Consider the following 21,769-nt stretch of genomic DNA (forward strand, 5'->3'; position numbering starts at 1 on the left):
AAATAATGAATGAAAACCATATGTTTTAAACGTCTAAATAAAAAAGAAAGAAAACGGAATGAAACAAATGCTTTGATATTGTACGTTTAGATAAAGTGTGACAGCGAGAGGATTTTGTATGTATGATAGGGAGATGGTATACAGAATCGAAATAATTGCATTCTAATAACGACGGCTTGATATAATTGAATATTAAAATCAATGTGAAACAATAACATGTGTTCATTACGACAAGGATTGTTTAACAAAATGGAAATTTACAACTTGTATACTGATATATATATATATATATATATATATATATATATATATATATATATTGTCAGTGTACTTTAAGAATAATTATTATATTAATGCAGTTTAGTCAAGAAGATTGTTCTGATCAATAAACTCTTCTGAGTACTACAACTAGACAAATCGAACTTTGGAAAATTTAGTAAAGATAATCATTTCAGCATAGATCTATTCATTTTATTTTCCTTTGTTATATTCATACTGCTAAGTCCTACAGAAACGTTTTTTAACTCGATTTATTTTTTACACTAATATATATCGTAGATGATCTTGTATTGTTAAGTGTTCTATTTTTTTTTTATTAACCTATCACTATCTAATTCATTGTTGGTATTCTTCAAATTAGAACCTAGCTTTTCATTGGAAAAAATATCACTGTTCAGCTTGATAGTACTTGAAAAACCACAAACTAGTTTTAGGTATGCACTGTGCATCTGTTTCCTCATAATATGGAAACTTAAAGCTATGATCGCTCATTAAGTCATCAGATGTTGTACTGAAGAGATTCAGGCTTTTCAAGGACGTTAACTTTAGACTACTGAGTTGAAATTTAATGGTTTACGTTTCTAAATACAACCAATTCTCAATATCGTGTGATACCTATTTGAATTCCCTTACTTTTTGATATTACCTAATTTTAAAATGAATTATATCCACATGTCTCGATTTCTAATAACGTCAAGTTTCATTACAGTCTAAAACACAGTGATTAAGAAAATATTTAAGCAGGGACTTATGTTTAAATGTATATCTTTGACAATATATGGAAGTACACAGATGATCAATATATCCAACAGTTATGACTTCACTTAAAGACATAGTTCTGAATTAATGTTTTGCTAGTTTTACCTTATTCATAAAAAACGGTTCCTTAGTTATTTTTAAATATTGTTTTTAACCCATATTTGTGTATATTTGTGATAATCACTAGCAACATTGTTTCTAATTGAAAAACGGAACAGATAAAAAGTTTTTCATCAATGAAATGATCTTTTACCTAAAATGTGTCACCAATTGTGGAAAATACTCATTTTCCTAATAAAACAAATTATATTTATTCATCTATTGAAAACGGAATGATTCTTTCTTTTTCAATCTAAACCATAAGACGAAATAGACAAAATCATTTTGGCTACAAGGTGGGAGAACAGAAAAGATATTTATTAAATGGCTTGAAATCATTCATTCACGTTTCCATAAAAACTCTTAAGAAACAATTGAAATGTATTTCGAAAAAGATGTCTGAAGTACATGAAAGTTTGGATGATATAACAAATTAACGTAAAAATGAAATTCATAGATTATAAATACACTTGTTAGGGGTGAATATACTAGAATGGACGTTAAGTAACAAATATATTCTGTGTATTAATTAGAAAATTATTGTCAATTTTTATTACTATGCAATAATTTCAAGACACCTTTTTAAGTCAGACAGATTTTAAAATTTGTGTGTCTGTTGACTGACTTAAATTACAGAATGAAGTATTTATCCTAGCAGTTTGTTTATAACGTTTAGAAATTATATCGTGTCTAATACGTTTTTTTCGTTTGAACAGTAACAATAATATATTATGTGTTATTATGATGTTTACATAAGAAGCTATATATCTACTGTATGTATAGTCCATAAGAGATAAACACACAAATGCACACAAAAGTCATAAGAACAGTTACGATAAATTGTGTAAAAGTAAATTTTTTTCCTTCATTCTTATATGAATTCCCTTTTGATTCTCTAATATACAGTTTTCAGCACAAATTCATTTTGGTAAGAACTTTACTTGTGATCTCCAAAAATGTCCATGAGATATTTTATTCAATTGTTACTCAATCAGGATGTGGATAATACAAATAAATAATTAATTTTGATAGTTGCAATCATGAGTCAATTGAAGTTAGGCCACCATGGTAAACCTGGAAGCACTGAACGGCCGTTTAGTCCTAGTACGGGACTCCTCAGTAGTGAGTATCCACGATCTCGCTCTCCGCGACATTCGAACCCAGGACCTATCAGTCTCGTGCGCGAGCGCTTAACCATTAGACCACTGAGACGGGCGGCACCTAACGGTGTTAATGTCTAACTTCAAACAATCCACGAAATTGATAATAGTCATCTGCTCACTGGTGACTGACTTCAAGAGGCATTTCCTGGAGTTCTAGTGAGAAGCCGTTACTAGTGGAGTTCAACCAGGTCTGTTGTGAGATATCAACTCACTGAAGACAATGGTGTGCGGTGGCGCAACTTCGTGGATTGGTTGAAGTTAGACATTAACACCGTTGGATGCCGGCCGGCTCAGTGGTCTAATGGTTAAGCGGTCGCGCGCGCGAGAATGATAGGTCCTGTGTTCGAATGTCTCGGGAGGGGGCGGGATCGTAAATGCGCACTGCTGAGCAGTCCCATACTAGGACGAAACGGCCGTCCAGCTCTCTCAGGTTTTCCATGGTGGCCTAACTTCAATTGACTCGTGATTTCAACTATTGAAATTTCTAAAAATCTCCACCAAACACCTGATAATTAAGTTTAACTAATTTAAATAAAACTAAGTATTGAAGTTAGAAACTAATATAAGGAATTAGGATTAGAACTAGTAGTTAAGGCTAATGATTAAAGTGTGAGTTAAGAGTTAAAGTTGAGAATTAGATTTAGAGTTGAAGTGATGACAGAGAGATGATTTTTAGCCATATGAATGGATGAATTATTTAGTACTTTTTCTGCTAGATTTCAAGAAAAATTAAGTTAATTTGTAAAGTTCACAAATCAAGTTAAACATAATATCTAGATTTTAATTCTGTTTGCTTTCCTTTTTATTTTATATTTTCATAGACAACCATTCATTTAGTAAGATACACTTTTACAATCTCTCAAAGTGTTTCCTTTTTTTTTTCTTTAATTGTATTATCTTATTTAGTAATTCTAATCATTTTTGTAACTGAACAATCAGCAGTTTTGCTTCACTTTCGATTCGGTACCAGATATCTTTTACGCTTTTTTGAATTTTATGCAAAATTCTAAGAGCACTCATTTTAATTCTGATTGGTTTCTTCATAAACTGTAGACCTACCGTTTAAAGAAATCCATCTAAATAATTTATTACCATCTGAAAAGTATTTTTGGAAATTCGTTTTAGTTACAATGATATGTAAACTATCTGCCTTTATCCCATGGATTTCAACAGAAATTCAGATTGGATGAATAAAATTTATGTCTGTTACTTGCAGAATTCTGGGATTCTTAATACCAATATGAAGTATAGTGTAACTTCATTTGAGTTATATGTTAGAACTCGCAAAATCCATTTATTTAAAATATCTTTATCGTAATGAAAAGTTGATTAATCTAACAATTCATACTGGTTGGAAAAAGGCAATCAAATTCACGCAAAATTAGACAGAAAGATAATCATATTCATCGTACAATTAACATGTAAAATTGCCAACTTTTATGTTAGGTGGCGGGAATTTATAATGAAGAGTTTTCAATTTATATTACCTGTCCCTACTTGTAATCTCTTCTAGAATGGTGGCTAATGAACTCAAGATTCAAGTAAAATATTTGTTTGAGGTTTATCAAAATCCATCATCTTCACTGTAGGTGAAATGTCTTTTTGTCTAACGAAAAAGCAATCACGTTTTGTGGTAGTTTTATCTGCTTCATTTTGTGGCTGTGAAAGATGGTCTCTGAAAGTTGAGGAAATCTGTAGTTTGCTGGTATTTAGTTTCAGATAGTTCCGTGATATTGCTCAATTGTCCTGAAATAACTGAGTGGGTTAAGGTTTAGTTGAAGTTACAAGGAAAAAAAGTGCTGAATTGACTAACAAGGCTTTGAAATTCATGGATTTAAGCGGTTAAGGCATTCGTTTTATATACCCAGCCAACTTTCATTACAGACTTGTGATCTGATTGGCATAGGGTTACATCAAAAAGTGCCCACAGGCAGCAAGAATGAGACAATCACAGCCAATTTAGAAACCGGTAAGAAAAAGTCTAAAGTAGGGGGAGGGCGTATGCAAGATATAGCACCAGTCTTTTAAATTATTGACTATTCTTCTAAGCAGTATGGGGAGGTAAACTTTTCTTCAGTCAAGTTTAGCGTTATAACCACAGACGGTTATTGGTTAGCTTAGATAACATGACCTGAGTTGTGTTCTTTTGAATCGTAAGAATAAATATTATTTCATGCATTACATGTTCCATGATATAATTTATTGTCCTCGAATTCATTTTCTTTATATATAGTTTATTTAGTTAATTTTTCATCACTGTGGAACTTTAAAATATAGTACTTTGGGTCAATGAACATATATTTCAGGTCCTATGTGTTTTACAATTCGGTTTTAGTGCTCTGAAATCAATACCTAGAATTTTTAAACGTTATATATATATAACCTATCTTTGCTTTTGTTTAAAATCTCTGGAACTTCGTCATTTTTCTCTTATTTATATTTCTTATTGATTTATGACCTTATATGTGTGTAAATTTGCGCTGATACCTTGTTCAAAATACAAACGTTTATCAACTAGGTTATCTTTCCCAAATATAGAACGTTCCCGTTTTTTTTTTCGTCTGTTCATCAAGTAGCTAATATAAAACCGAAATGCATAAAATGTGTGATGAAAACATTTTTTTCTCGTTTCTTTTGTTCAATAAGTTTTGGATGAAGTATTGGATTAACTGGAGAAATTTCTAGTTTGCAGCAAAGGCTGTTAAAAATATCCCTAGACAAACAGTTACTGATTATGACTTTTTTTGTGACCAAATTTAGGAATATAAGGTATCATTCTATTTTTTTTCTAGTAACTTATACAATTTTAGAAACTTAGACATAAAAGTGAACTGCTTTTTATTATTTGTTCATATGCGTCTGTATCTTCCTACTGTTGATGTTAAGATCTGAAGTTTGTATAAATCTGATTATATTGACATGTTCCCATTATGAGCAGATTATTTTGATGTTGCCATTTTGTTCCCTAATTTCTAAGTAAAGATTAACATTGGCTAGCAGTGGAATCATTCGTTTTGCCCAAACTAATGAATATCTGAACACAATAACTAAGTGGTAAAAGCATTGGAAGCTTACAACGAGAATTATTGGGTTCGAGTTTCTATGTGAACATCAATTCTGGAATGTAGCTGTATTCAACTGACAAGTCCCAAGTAGAATAAAATAGATGACCTAACTTAGATGGTGGTTGGAGGTAGTCAACAGGAAACCCTGGACCCGGGTTTCGTGCTACTTGGCACTCGTCAGCAAGGTGTACCTGTAATCTTGAGGGAACTGGTGCTCCCCGGCGGATTCGATCCCGTGTCACCCAGCTTCACAGTCAGAGACGTTACCACTGAGCTATCCGAGCCGTGACTAACCTCCTGTAGGACTGAGATGTGATCACAATTGATTGATCACTGGGTGGTGATCAATCTCATGCTTGTCTAGTCCCTATTAGTGCAGATCGACTGCTATCGATCATGTTGCAATGTGGCCACCAGTCTAAGTGACTCGACACTGCCAGGGAGCGCCAGTTCCCTCAAGATTACAGGTACACCTTGCTGACGAGTGCCAAGTAGCACGAAACCCGGGTCCAGGGTTTCCTGTTGACTACCTCCAACCACCATCTAATCTCAATACATAGTGCCCGCAGTGTCGAGTCACCTAGACTGGTGGCCACATTGCAACATGATCGATAGCAGTCGATCTGCACTACTAGGGACTAGACAAGCATGAGATTGATCACCACCCAGTGATCAATCAATTGTGATGACCTAACTTTCACTACTAGCTACTATCTAACTTTGTCTTTGTGCTTCTGCTTTAATCCTCGAGAATTCGACTAAAACGAGAACAGCACACGTAGCCTAATAATTCACAGGTTCAAATAATTTGAGGATAATCAATTTAGCCGATTACAACCTAGAAACAGCAGTGTTAACCACTAAATTCCCGGAAAACTTCAGAAGTCTTCAATAACACTGAATTTGGTAGGTAGATTTCTGAATAATGAAAGACAGTGTTTATAGCGTTTTCTGAAATGACTTCCGTAAAGCGAAATACGTTCGAAACTTTTTGTTTGTTGATTAACTCAAACGATCTTAAAACATCAATATTATGTTCACTGAAGAGAAAATGAGAAGCAATTTTACTGCTTAAATTTACAGTTCTTTTCATTTAAGCTTCGTGGAATGTGGTCGGAGATGTGAACATTAGCTCTTGTTTTTGCCCTTCCTATGTAAGAGCTATGGGATGTATATGTGAACTAATAGACGCATTTAGAGATAACCACGAGACTGAAATTTCTAACAGTTGACGGTCCTACTAAACATTGCGTTGAGTAGATAGAGGCCAGCTTCACCGCTCGATTCACCCTTGTATATATGCCTCCAAAAAATTACCAGTCATCCTTTGCACTCAACACATGATAGTAGCGTATGAAACAACTGTTTCTTTGAATAAAATGAGTTTGTATTAGTTTATTATTTAGGTTTTGTTTTCTGAGGTCCGGAGTAAAATTTTAGAGAGATATGTCCATAAAACGAAAAGCATTATTACAGGCTATAGTTGAAAAGACTGGATATTACCCTCTGAGTAGATGAGCTAACTCCACTCATAATATTTCATTTTTGTGGGAGTAAGTAGGGCGATTTATAATGTCAGTCAAACTAAGATATAGTATCACTTCATGAGGTCACCAACTGTTTGACGAAATCGCGTTCGTAGATGCAAAACGTCTGATTTACGTTCACATAATTACCGTTACCAATGACTGAATGGTTTATATGACAACTGAAAATCGGTTGCAATAGTGAAGATATATCCACTATTTGTCTTTGACAGTCATTTTAATACTTTCACCTTTAGTTACTACAGGTTGGCAACTAGGATTGACGTACAGTTGTCCTAGGTTCTACTTTGCATATGACGGAATGACTGACGAACTATGTAGAGTCAGTGTTTCCTAATTAAGTTGTTTAAAACTGTAAACGATTAAGTAAACAAAATGATAGAAGTAAAAAAATTCTTTCTGTGGTTCTGAGTCTAAACAAGCGTTTTAGTTATAACAACATATATGTTAACCAAGTTAGTTAACGTCCAATTACTCATGATATGTTAGATTGGAACTGTTTAAAAATCATAAAACAAAACCAGTATATTAGTAACTTGAATGTTTTAAGTTTTGAAACTATGGCATGTCTCTAACCCTGCTCTCAGATGTTCTTCTAAAGGATTTTAGGAAATACTACATAGATACTGTAAACAGATATAAGCACATCGGATTTGTGTTATGAAATAATGTTACTTTGGATTACTTCTGATAACATATATGTTATTCAACAGTTTTATTAACTGTAATAAATAAAATATGATATGCAGATATTTAACGAACCATAAATTTGTTATAAGATTTGATCATAAAACAATTCATTCATATTTATTTAACCCAATCTTATATTATGGAATTTGCTTATCTAAAGTAAATACGACTTTTCTGTTATCTAATATCTATTCAGCTGTACTTAAAAAGACATAATTCACGAGTTAATGACCCAAACAGCAAATAATCACACATTACTTATTAATATGACATCTAGAAGGTATATAATTAAGATCGGTTAAGTGATGAGATCATGTAATTAAGAGTACTAGCAGATTTTCAAAGATCTGTTCAATACAAATGTATCTCATTTTAAGTAGAGAATTCCCTTGCCTTAACGGAGCAGTTTCTACCGTTTGCTGGTTATTGTCAATGTTATTATAATAGTCAAAAATTTTAATCTGACATTTTCCGACCTAAAATTATCAACTTTAACGTAAATTAGTTACAGTGACTTTTTGCAAGTGGGAAATGGTCATTTCACTGACTATGTGCTTCTGTTTTAATGAAAAATACATATAATTACGAAGTCTATTTGCAAGACCATTAATATTGTATACTAGATTACTGTGTGTTTCCTTTGACATACTGGAAACTTAGCAATCACTTATAATTCAAATAATACATTATTTGTTATGTGCTTAATTTATATGGAGCTTTAATATATGTGAATTTCCAGTTATAAAGTGTTAGGAGTATGCTTACAGTCTTCATCCACTTCACTCTATCTAATAACTGTCAGCATACCCATTTGTCTAACGGATTTAACATTTAAATCTATACCGTTTGACATAAAATAGTTTTAGGCAATATTCAAATCTATAAACTTCGGTTTCATGACATTTAGTAGTCACTAGTAAGACGTACAGGGTGTCTTGAAGGGACTATTATTTAACGGAATATTAGAACTGACCTTACTTAATACCACATTCCAATTGGTTTTATAGAATTCAATTGGTAATAATGTTTAGACAAGATGATATTACTTACCAAAATGTGATTCATTGATATAAGCATGTCAGTTCAACAAGAAGTTCATTGTTACGACCTTTGATTATGACCTTGTGTGATACAGTTCTTAGTTTCAAAAAACACATCAGGTCTCTCGAGATTCTCTATGTTCCATATTGGTAAAGAGCAAGAAAATATAGATTTGTGGCTGTCTTGTCCCTCAAATCACTTTTGAAATCTAACAGTGAAAAAATAATAGAGCACTATGAATTCTAACATTTTATCTTTGTACACTAGACACTTACCTACCTTTATCTAAGGATTCTTTCATTGTCTAATTTATGTAGATTTAAATTTATTCAGTCTACACTTTAATGACAAAATGAAACTACTTAAATTATTTAAAAAAGAAAACAAAGTCACTGAAGAAATGAATTTTATAGGTTAGAAACTTTTCATTTGTATGACCAATATTGCATGTTCCCTGAGAAAATAACATGGAACAGATTGAAATTAAAAACTAGTCAAGTAATTGGTTCAATGCTAACATGATTTACGTTAGAAACACAAATCTATACAATGCCAAAAAGTTTAAATCTTCAAAACGGTATATATATTTGATTACTTTATTAATGAAGGTCCACGTACTAGTTTTACACTTCCATTGATCATGCACTTTTTACTGTTTCTTTGCCTATGTCTTCTACATTACTCTTGTCATAATAATAATAATAATAATAATATTTTTATTATCTGAATGAAAGACTTAAATTATGAGTCAAATATTTACCAAACACATTTTAAATTGTCAATGATTTAACTTGGCTTGTTATTCGTTTGATGTTGAATCCATATTACATGTCATATTGTCAAATGTCAAATATTTTTGCACAATTTGAAAAAAAAACACCATATTAAAATATATAAACCGTGAGTGACATGAGTTTTATTACAACTCTGTTCATTACATGAAAATCCTTGATGTATTTATAAATGGATAAAAAATGAAAGGTGAATGTATCAAGATATGTTCATTACTTCATAGATACATTCTTTACCCTCGATAAGTAAACATCCATACCGTTGTAATTAAACATTAGGGAAAAAAAGAGATTTAATTTTCACACTGTTTATCTATTAGTGTTTCCGAAAATGGAACAGTGTTCTGTGTTGTTTTTTTAAAAAATAAAAAATAACATTCTTTTTTTTATTATTCGACTAAATAACTATCACATTGGATAATTGGTAATTAATAACAAAAATATGTTTTATAAAAGCAATAAAATAAAATATCTCTTAGCAACAAAATATCAACACTTTGGATTCTTATTATTTATTATTATTTATCACATATTATTTCAATTTGGTTATGAAGTTATACTCTCGTAGTTTACATCGCAGTTTAATCTTAGTTAGACAACCATTTAAAATTCGATCTTGAGATTATGATTGCAGCTAAACAACAACGAGAATATCATCATAATTCAACAACAAATGAATTGCAGTGTTTAACTGTGGATGCATCACCAGTCCCTATCAAACAACAACCTCAATTGACTTTGTTGAATAATAGTAGTGTTAAACTATCCACATCATCATCGCCAAGGTTGTCGTCCCCTTCAATATTGAATGCTACAAACCAATGTTTGACTACTACTAATACTACTCCTGGTGCTGCAGTTATTGTCATTGTTACAAGGTAGTGTCATCAGTATGTTGTTGATTGGTGTTTTTTATTTGAGAATAGGTCTGTGATGCCCTTAGATGTCCGGGGTCACACGAGCGCTACAATGACGGCGCCAGCGAGTCTGGAAACCTGGCCCGAAAGGGTTGGGCAGACTGTTTCATTACCGTCGTGACTAGGATCAGGGCTTGCAATTATTCCTCGTGAACGAGGAATTCCTGGTAAGTGCAAGTCATAAGCTTACGCTGATTACGTCCCTGCCCTTTGTACACACCGCCCGTCGCCACTACTGACTGAATGGTTTAGTGAGGTCGTTGGATTGGTGTCGTTGTAGTGGCTTTGCCGCTCGACTGATGCTGAGAAGATGACTTAATCTGACTATTTAGAGGAAGTAAAAGTCGTAACAAGGTTTCCGTAGGTGAACCTGCGGAAGGATCATTATCATAACCCAAAAATATATAATCATGCATGCACATGGCTTCTTGCTGGACTGCATGTGCCCTGGCTTGGTGGTTATAACCCTACGCTCCAGTGGTTATTATTGCGTCAAAACCAATCAGTGGACATCGCAATGCTTTGTTTTAATTAGATAGTAGGATTCCCCTGGTCCGTGCCAGTTCTGAGTTAGCCGTCGCGCGACAGACCATGGAAGTACAGCCACTTGACGCAACGTGGAACAAGTTCTCGCGCGTTGCTAGCTGCACGACACTAACAGCTGAAACCGCCCACGATCGACCCGGGTCAGAGTCCAGTAATGTCACCACAACGCGCACCGAAGCACACAAAGCAGCAAAGAAACCAGCCCCCAACTGGACCGACACGTATCTGATCTCGGCCTGTCTGACTCGGCCCCCATAGCCAATCCTTCTCCCAAAGTTACGGATCCAATTTGCCGACTTCCCTTACCTACCTTGTAGACAGATATTTCACTCTAGCAAGGGACTAATTAACAGTGCACATATGCTGTCCTGATAATGGGATCGAGTCCGGGACTTTCTTTTCTGAAGTGAACGCCTAACATCCGTACCACCGAGACGTCATCCAAAGGTATACAAGTTTAACTATCAATAAATAGAAAGGCTTAACCAAAATTAGTCATAATCGAAATTGGTTGTAAGATAGTTGCTATGTTATGACATTCACCATCTGAATCTCTTTCTGGTGTCACTTCAAGAATAAAAGCTATTTTAAAACTACTTATCGCAGAAACTGCAGTAATGGTACGGAACTAGTTCAGTACGAAGCAAGGAGCTATCAAGTTGAGGAATAGTATAGTTTATAAGGTTCATATTTAATAAACTGCACCATATTGGCAAGTAAACATTTCATGGTTTGACTCTAAAATATGTTAGTAATCTACAGTTACAAACATTTAGCTGATTGATTCATTTATTCCTAAATCTCCGTAATCGTGAGTTTAATGTCATTACTTATATTCCTCATTCTTCGATATGATTTTTGTTTCGTTTGCCTAATTTTTGACTGAAGTTGACATTACTTTTTTTTACTTCTCACGAAGTTAATTTTCTCTCGTTATTTCTTTCTGTCTCACTTTGAAGCTTTGTACTGATAAGAAGTTTTTGATGCTAACATTAATCCAAATCTTTCATTATATGCTTTGTGATTCATTACCAACAACCTGATTGGCTGGTGAATCTTCATGAATCATTCTTTTTTTGTTGTTGAGTGAATTCAGTAGTTTGTGATTTATCATACTGTTATCATTGTTCATTACGTGAAATTTGTAAAGTACATTGAACAGCAAATAATTCAATACATATTCTCTCTCTAATATGTTTGGTTCATTCTTCAATTCATTACGTTTTTGATGTTTTTAATCACTTTATTTTAGAAATTGAATTTAATCATGAAAGAACGTGATCAACTTCAAATAGAATTAACAAATACGAATCGAAAATTAGCTCGATTCTTAGATCATTTTAAAGCTCGTTTAATTTATCATATAAATGGAATAACTGTAAGACTTTTTGTTAACTAATATACAGATAAAAATATGTTGTATGTTACAATTTATAACGATGTATTTATACTTTATGAATGTTATGTGAATGGAGTTAGTCAACATGAAACCCTGCATGACCTAGATTTCCTTTTAGTTGATTCTCTGTACGAAGGCGTATCTGTAATTTTAAGGGAACCAATGCATCCCGTTAGATTTGAACCCGCATTAAGTGATGATGAGTTACAGCTAGTATCAAACCTAGGTTATGCAGGGTTTCTTATAAATTACTTCCAACCAAATAACACTTACATTAATGTACAATAGCTATCCAACTATGACATTTAAAATTGATTCGTGCTCATTTCCATTTATCTCTCAAACATCTGCAATACCACGTGATGATGAACTATACAATAGTGTTCATAGATAATGTGATGTATACTACAGAAGAGGATGTCAGACATATCGAAGGTAGTTGTTATTTTCTCTTGAGAACACGTTAATTCTATAATCCTTTTAGTGAATTTAATTATAAAGTATATTTTACCATTAAAGGTTTACTCCGAAAGTCGGTCAAATCAAATTCATGTAATGATTATTTGTCTACAATTCATTATCAATCCTAGTTTGATAAATATATGTGAAATAACTTCATACATGAACCAATTATGGGAATCACTTAGATAGTTCACTATTACTTTACGTTCGTCAATCATTTTTGTATACCATTATGTAATCATCAATTTAACAATTGGATCAAAATCATTCACTGTACTTTTTGTTTAAATATGAAAAATTATTGAGTATAATCAGTTTATATAAATTATTGTTTGACAAATTTATTATGTAAAGGAAACATCGTTTTTATTAATTAGTACCATTGAGTATCCCTTTGAATATTTAACTATAGTAAGTAAACTAATTCAGGTAATAAATGAAATATTTCTAGTGATTAGTTGCTTTAAAACAATATATATATATACACACTATGAATGGTATATTCTACTATTATTACAAAAATTTCTGATATGTTATTAGTGCAGATCGAATGCTATCGATCATGTTGCAATGTGGCCACCAGTCTAAGTGACTCGACACTGCGGGCACTATGTATTGAGATTTAGATGGTGGTTGGCCACATTGCAACATGATCGATAGCATTCGATCTGCACTAATAAGGACTAGACACGCATGACATTGATCGCCACCCAGTGATCAATCAATTGTGATCACATCTCAGTCCTACAGGAGGTTAGTCACGGCTCGGATAGCTCAGTGGTAACGTCTCTGACTGTGAAGCTGGGTGACACGAGATCGAATCCGCCAGGGAGCACCAGTTCCCTCAAGATTACAGGTACCCCTTGCTGACGAGTGCCAAGTAGCACGAAACCCGGGTCCAGGGTTTCCTGTTGACTACCTCCAACCGCCATCTAATATTACTAGACTTATATCATATTGGAATGGTAAATGAAGTCTTGATTCACAGTATAATTCAACATTATTATTATTATTGACTTAAAGAACGTTATAAATTTTTCATTTTACTTTTGATATTGAGTACTTTCATCAAATTGATATGACTTAACGCAAGGAAAAATCAGTATAATATCAGATAACAATTGACTAGATTTAAAAAAAAAGCTATAGACTCAATTTTTTATAAATGCATTGATTCGACATGGAAATCCACCAATGTATTTTTCAATAGATTAAGTTTACATTGGTTAATAATTGAAAAAGGGGAATAGGTTACTAGGTTTCTTCAAAATATTCCCTAATTATTATGGAGCCACCCGTTGAGCAGTTTCCAGGTTAGGTACACGTTAAATTGGTTGAAGATGTATTGGGTATTCACCAACTGAGGTGGTTAGGACATGTATTACGTATTACTGTCTAACTGGATGCGTGATTGCATGTAGTGTAGGAGTAGGTTAAAAGAAAGCCACGAGTGACTAAACAGAGGCAATGTAATCGGTGTGTAGGACAATACGTAGTACAGCTCAAGATCGATCACAACGACATAGATATATTTACTGTTTGTCTTAAAATGCCTACACTTTTATTTCACTTATTCATTCTTTCCTCCCAAACATAGTGTCTATTCCTAATTTTTTCTACTACCAGTGGTACTGTTACTACCATTATTCATGCGTTACTCTTAATGATTTCATCTCTGTGTGTTTATGTTGCATGGAAACTTAAACTGACGCAAATATGTACCAGCTTTTAAGTTACTGACGACCGAGCGACTAAAGAACTGCATTGGTTTGAATCTTGTGAGGAAGTTCAGACATCTCAAGATTACTTCTTAGAACGTCCCAACTAACATTAAATTCTAATCATAAGGCTTTCTTTATATTACGTTCTACCAATTAATGCGATAACAAGATGCAAAACCAATTCACTGTATTTATTATTCAATTTACGCTCAGCGTTTAGTAGATGCTACAAAATCCAATGATAAATTAATTGTCAGTGAAGGACTTTATGGTTTAGAAAAATATATTAAACATTTAATTGCTGATATGAATGCAACTTATAAAATACGTGAAAATCAACTAGTTAACATTTGCCGATCGCTTAATGGTCAGTTGCATGCAACACGTGAAGCAATGCGGAAAGTGATGATTTGTTATACGTAAGTATTTTTTTATCGTTGTTATTTGATTACCTAAACGTTTATCGCATGCAAACATAGTTTCATTTCACTAGTTTGTTGGCATTTGCATCCTTACAAATTCATTTAAGCTTATAGATGCCAATTTTTCCAGTTCAATCAAACAGTAACCCTATTAACCTGAATAACATATCTTAATTTCTAGACAAGGCCAACGTCTAATGACTATGTACATATAATTTTCATTTAAGTGGACTAAACATGCTTGTGCAAATGCTTATGAAGAGTTTGTAGGTATCAATGCCAAAGCTGAACTTGATAGTTTCAAATAAATTGAGCATTGGGTAGAGGTTTAATACAAAATATTTTGTTGTTATATCCCAATCAGTAGGAAAGTTATATTTCTGACGTTTCGTGACTTAATGTGAGCCACTCCTTCAGAGTAAACAAATAACCGAATTAAAATTACATAAGCTTAAATAGTACAAAAGAAGAGTGTTGATAAATTCAAAAGTTGCCAACTTAAAATTCTTTGGAACTACTTAAAGAGTAGCTTCTTAATTCATACCAGTATGACAATGTTAACCGAAAGCAGAGTTTTATTATGAACTGTTTATATTAGATAGTTGACATCAACCATCAGGGATCTTTAGACGCCGGTTTTATACTAGCTGAAACTCACCAGTGAAGTGATGCACCGATCTTATATCTATGATGACTGAAGATCTAGTTTATAGGGCTTGGTACAAATTAATTACAACCACTTTTCATGAAAAGTAGTGCATTACAACGTTAAGTTACTAAATTCATTGGTGCATGATCAGTAGGATTCAATCAGAACAAAGGACTATGCAAACATAAAATTTACCTTTACTTAGGAAGTAATTAATGTAGATAATACTCATGTTTGATAATACGTAGGTTGACATGTTTCATATTTAATTAATATTTGTAAACAATACTCCTAAGTCATTTTATTTTCATGAAAAGACTTGGTTGGATTACAAGAAATTACTTGAGTAGACGAGTACCATGTTTAATAAGTATTTGAAAGAGGAAGATACTCAGTTATAGGTGATATCGACTGATGTTTGCAATAGTTTGTAGCGTTGTCAAACAGTGAGCCATAAATACTCACTGAAACAGTAAAAGTTATCTTCTGAAATGAACCATGAAACAAAACTGAAAATAATATCAAGAGCATATAATTCAACCAACTAACTTTTTTTAAATAAGGTCACCAATAGAAAATGGTTTACTACAGATTATGAACTGATCAATCTATCTCAATTAAGTTGAGTTTTTTTATAGTTTTAAAATCAAATTCCCAACCTTCTACTCCTTCCCACCAGAGATTGAACCCAGGACTTGTCCAGTCCTTCCTGATTACTAGTGGTTGTTTGACAAATATCATTGCGCAGTGTTGATTAGAGATTAAAAAAATATACACAAACCGCCATATTATTCACACTACCTCCTGAGTGTTCACGCCATTATAACTACAAAACAGAGACTACATTACGGTGTACAATAAGTCTACTAAGATACAAGACATAATCAGTCACTAGTTAGTTATTTAAAACAATAGAATAACGAGAGAACGAAGTAGACTAACCAAGGAACTCACCGTACATTCAACAATTTAACAGTAGTAAATACTAATCATTTATGCTATGAGGAATAAAAGTATTAGGTGCATATAAATCGGTTAACAATTTACTAAAGCCTACCAGTAGATTATTACTATGAATCACGGAATACATCATACTGCTATTATACTTACAGTTGTATAAAACTGTTCTAGCTGAATACAGACAAAAATTAAAACATTCAGTACAAATTCACTATGATATTTTTGTATAGCTGATACTCACAGTTGGTATTCTTTATATTTCGTTTATCAAACAAGACATATATTTAAACATCGTTGTCAATTATTTTGCACAGATTCAAAAATTATGGTTACTCACTTTATAAACAACAAGAAATGATTGTCATTTTAATCAACTTCAAACATTTTCTATAAGCTCATTTATGGAGAAAAAAACACATTTCTAATCACTTGTTGGATCATTGACTCATCAAAATTTCTAGTTCAATACAATTAACATACAACGGTTACAATAAGCAGACATAGATGTTTACATGCATGTGAATTAAATAATGTTAAATAGATAGTAGTATTGGTTAGATTCGAATTAAAATTAGAAAACTAATCATGAAGTATTTACCAATTTCAAGAAGAAAAACATACTTTTCTAGTTTCATAAAAAGATACTTTTCAAAGAAGAATCCAAAAGTTGGATAAATTTCGAAGATAAAGAAATTGAAAATGACTGATTTGTTTAAGCAGATTTTTAAAATTATCAGATAGTTTTATTTGTATTTAAATGAAAACTTTGCAACTATTCAAGAATAATCATCAGGCTAAACAGATATGTAAGTGTTGATTTTTAGCTTAAAAAGAAATATTTATTGGCCAGTTTAGGCCAATTATTCTGTTTATTCAATAAACACTTTCTACAGTTGTTGAACACATGCTACAGTGGCTTAACGTTATACAAAACGCATAGTGAAACTGGCTTTTTTTGAGTAAGTAATGCAAAACTATGATTTAACTCTCAGAACGTTCATGAAATGTCTAGAGATCATTATGGAGATAGGATAATGAAGATATCAATATTTTCAAGAGTTTTTTCTCTTAGCTGTGTGTACTTCAAAAGGATAACTGTCAGTTTTTCGTATCGATGAAAATCTTAAACCCAGATGGTTTCTTATGCTTTCCGAAAGTCAATTCACTGTGGATTATTGATGGTGAACTAAATTTGAGTGAATCGTTTGTTTGTGTTTGTACAGTCGGATCAAAAGCTGAAATAATGAAGAAGCTGAATAGCCTGTCTTCTGAAGATATCTGTAAATCACGGAATACATCATACTGCTATTATACTTACAGTTGCATAAAACTGTTCTAGCTGAATACAGACAAAAATTAAAACATTCAGTACAAATTCACTATGATATTTTTGTATAGCTGACACTCACAGTTGGTATTCTTTATATTTCGTAAATGTCTCAACCAATAGAAACAGAAGCGAGATGAGTCTTAAAACTGGAGTTTGTAATATCTTCGGAATTTATTAAAATACATTAGTGTATGACAATACCTTCCTTCATTTCTGTAAGATATTCAACAGAAATCATATATGACACCTTAGGCGGTATTCATTTAAATCCACGAAGCGCTATAGTTATTAGACAGTGGTTTATTAAACATGCCTATAGACAACAACCACTCCAATCCGTGATAGCTTTCAGAAGTCAAGGTGTTGTTTATTGTCAAAGTGTTCTATCTTGTTCATAGTAAGATTTCAATCAATCATTTGCTTTCTGCTCCTAAGATGTTATGGAATAATCTCTGATCATGAAACAATATGACTGGTTTAAAACAGACAGAATACTTGAAAAATCCGTGAATAAAATTCTTAGCTTTTTGTACGCATTAAAAAACTTCTATAAAGTACAAAAAATTATCCAGGGATTTTGATTAGCTGAATTAAAACAATCCTGTAAACAAACCTTGGAAAATAAAAATTATTAGGTCAACAATTTATTTTCGACTTGATGGTCGATAACTTGATCATTTGAAGGTCATTCACTGCTTATGTACATTTACAGGGTTAATAATGTGTGCGTCAATGTATACAATGAATATTGAATGAGTCGTTCTATCTTGTCGTTTGTTATAGAAAACCTTCCACCTATTATCTTTGGTTATTAAAGGTATTCCAACGTAAAAGTAAAAGATGGTAATCTATAATTCATTGAGATTAGTTCAGTAGACTTGATTATTGCATATCCGTGTTACAAAAATGGCATAAAACCATACCTACATAATTTTTACTTGTCTAAGAAGATACAGAAACCACTCATTTCATTGATTTTTTAATTAAGAACTGATATCGTCTAGGGATGATTTTAAAACCATGAAGTGATAGACAGCTGCATCGTCATAATTTGTAATTTCTCAGCAATGGACAACTATAATAACACACTGGTAAAAACTAAGGACATAAACGAAAATACTTAGAATTAACATTCTGTGAAACTTCAAAATCATGGCTTCGACCCTAGTGTAATAATAATTATTCATAATTTAGGATTTCAAAACTTCAGTAGAACATTAATCCGATCTGAACTGTCTATCAAAACCCCAACAGTTGATGTCCATTTATGATTAAAGCTATCTTAACATCAACCTAACCTCAAAAAAAACCATATTTTAGTGAATAAAGCTGTTCAGTTCTTAGTGAGATCGCCTTAAAAGCTGTTCACTCAAGTATTATTCAAATGTCTTAGATAACATTCAGCATGAATTAAATCGGCTAATTTTAGTCTACAAGTTAAACGTTAACGCTAGGGACGTGAGGTCTTGGGTTTGACTCCGGGTAGAGGCTATTAATGTGCAATGATGAGGACCAATCAGTCATCCATGCTTCTACGTTTTCAATGGGGGTCTAACTTAGATCAGTTTGTGACTTAAATCTATGAAAATTCTATAATCTCCACAAAACCATATACTGACGATTCAAAAATAACGGACGATCTTTCTGTAATAAGGACAGGAAAATCAGGTAGCTCGACTACCGATTCCGCTGACTACATTGACCCTATACCCCTATAAAACCACCGACCTTCGCTTTGACTAGTAACAAATAACTTTAATCAATAATTGCGAATATTCTTATACATATTTTTCAGAAAGCAGGTACCGCCTGGATTAGCACTGAAAAATGTGACAAAATTGATTAAATAATCATAAACTACTCATTTATAATCAGATACATAAACATATCTGGAAAGAGAGACATTAATCGAACTTCACTGAAATTATACTAATCATGAATATAATAATTTATTACAAACGTAACGATCACATACAATTAAGGGACCTAGATACGCTTTTTTTTCTGGAATAAAACTTTGTAGTAGCTTGACATTGAAAAAATTCCTTAGGCTTCATTTAACATTGATCATTCTATTCATTCATTATATTTTATTCTATTAATTAAAATGATTCATGATAAAATGCAAAATTGTTGAATTCTTATATTGGGAAATAGATGTATATACATTAAACTTATATTGACATGTATATTAGCGAACATGTTTGTACATGTGTGAGTGTATAAATTCATTTAAGAGCAGTTCCTTTTCTTCTTTTTTTTGTCAATTATGATTCATCTATGTATTATCAAGATTTTGGTCAAAATCAAATCACATTATAATAGATTCTTATGAATTTAACCATGATCAGTTTAATATAGACTTTTCTAGTTCATAAAGAACTACTTGAATAGAAATTATTATTGATTTAACATTTTGTTAAAGATGATTAATATCAGAAGGGGTTTTGTAAAGATTTTGGTAATTTCAGCAGTTCAGATCATGAGTCAATTGAAGCTAGACCGCCATGGAAAACCTGGAAACACTGTACGGCCGTTTCGTCCTATTGTTGGACTCCTCAACAGTGCACATGGCAATGGTGGATGTGTCGCTCAATTCCGCGCTCGCGCGCAAGACTGACAGATCCTGGGTTCGAATCTCGCGAGGTGGGGTCATGGATGCGCTTTGCTGAGGAGTATCACAATAGGACGAAACGGCCGTCCAGTGTTTCTAGGTTTTCCATGGTGATCTAGCTTCAATTGACTCATGATCTCAACTACTGAAAGATGATTAAGCAGTATTGAATATATCTAGAAATATTAAGACTGAAATATACCAACAAATCAAAAGCGAGCATATAAGTTACTTCAAGATCACGGCATAACCAAGATAGCATATCGTCTACCGATCATTAAAAAATAGATGATCGTGAAGAGGAACTGTTATGCATCGACTGAATTAGGAATAACTGTAGTCAAAAATTAGTACGGATTCAGCTTCGAGATATGCATTTAGGGTTCATGTTAGATTAAGATGAAGAATTTAGGAACTTAACGTAATAGTTATAGTCAGTGTTTGAATTTAGGATTAGTATATAGGCCTCGAGATTTAGAGGTTAAGGGTAGGATTATACCTACAGTTATATATAAACTAACTGTAAGATATAATGTCAATCCTAAACCAAAACTTCAGTTCTCACTAAGGCCATATTATCAAACTTTACATCCTGACACCAAAGCCTAAGTCATATTCCTAAAGTTTTACAATAAGTAAAACTATTTCTAAATCTTGCATCTTTAACTCTGCATCTTGATCATAAGTCCTAAACCCAACATAGTAAACCATTCACTGTTTTACTGTCTTCTGGTTATACAGAACAGCTTAAAATCCCAAGGTTATACCATGGTAAATTTCATCTTCCTATAGGAAACTTCATAGACAGATTAAACATGTTTATTTTGTTATTAATTATCGTTAATACGTAGAATAACAGTAAATTACAAGACTACACGTCAGACTGTGATGTGATGCCAGCTGGAGATTCATTGAAATGTGGGATCCAATTGAAGGGTCAGTTGTAGTTGCTTTAAGCTTCTAACAGTTTTTAATTAGGAAATTTACCCTGGATGGTGTCAACATAAAAGCTGAATTCAATTCCATTAAAATCTGATGCAGAGATTAAAATATATCATGCTCTTTGGAATGTTTAAATGATTATACGTACGATGTTGATCGGATAAACTCTATTCACCAGTCATAAGTTATTAAAAAAAAACAGTCATTGATAAACTTACAACGAAAATGGATTTCAAAGAAAGAAACAATTTTCACTGACACATGATAACATTGTGTGAACATGCACATTATACAAAATGAGATGCTAATCAGTGATTATCAATAGTCAACCTCGAGAACTAATCCCTTCTTGAAAAGCCTATAAATATCCTTA

The 21,769-nt window shown here is 32.6% G+C and overlaps 1 protein-coding gene across 1 annotated transcript in view; it reads left to right on the forward strand.

Moving 5' to 3' along the window:
* Nucleotides 1–21,769, forward strand: part of CCDC78 (Coiled-coil domain-containing protein 78) — a 64,587-nt gene that overhangs the window by 36,121 nt on the left and 6,697 nt on the right. Inside the window, exons 9-10 of the mRNA XM_051210465.1 lie at nucleotides 12,150–12,275; nucleotides 14,693–14,898. Coding sequence (XP_051070460.1) covers nucleotides 12,150–12,275; nucleotides 14,693–14,898 — 332 coding nt within the window. The remainder of the gene's footprint in view (nucleotides 1–12,149; nucleotides 12,276–14,692; nucleotides 14,899–21,769) is intronic.

Source organism: Schistosoma haematobium, chromosome ZW, assembly GCF_000699445.3.
Source record: "Schistosoma haematobium chromosome ZW, whole genome shotgun sequence".
NCBI lineage: Eukaryota > Metazoa > Platyhelminthes > Trematoda > Strigeidida > Schistosomatidae > Schistosoma > Schistosoma haematobium.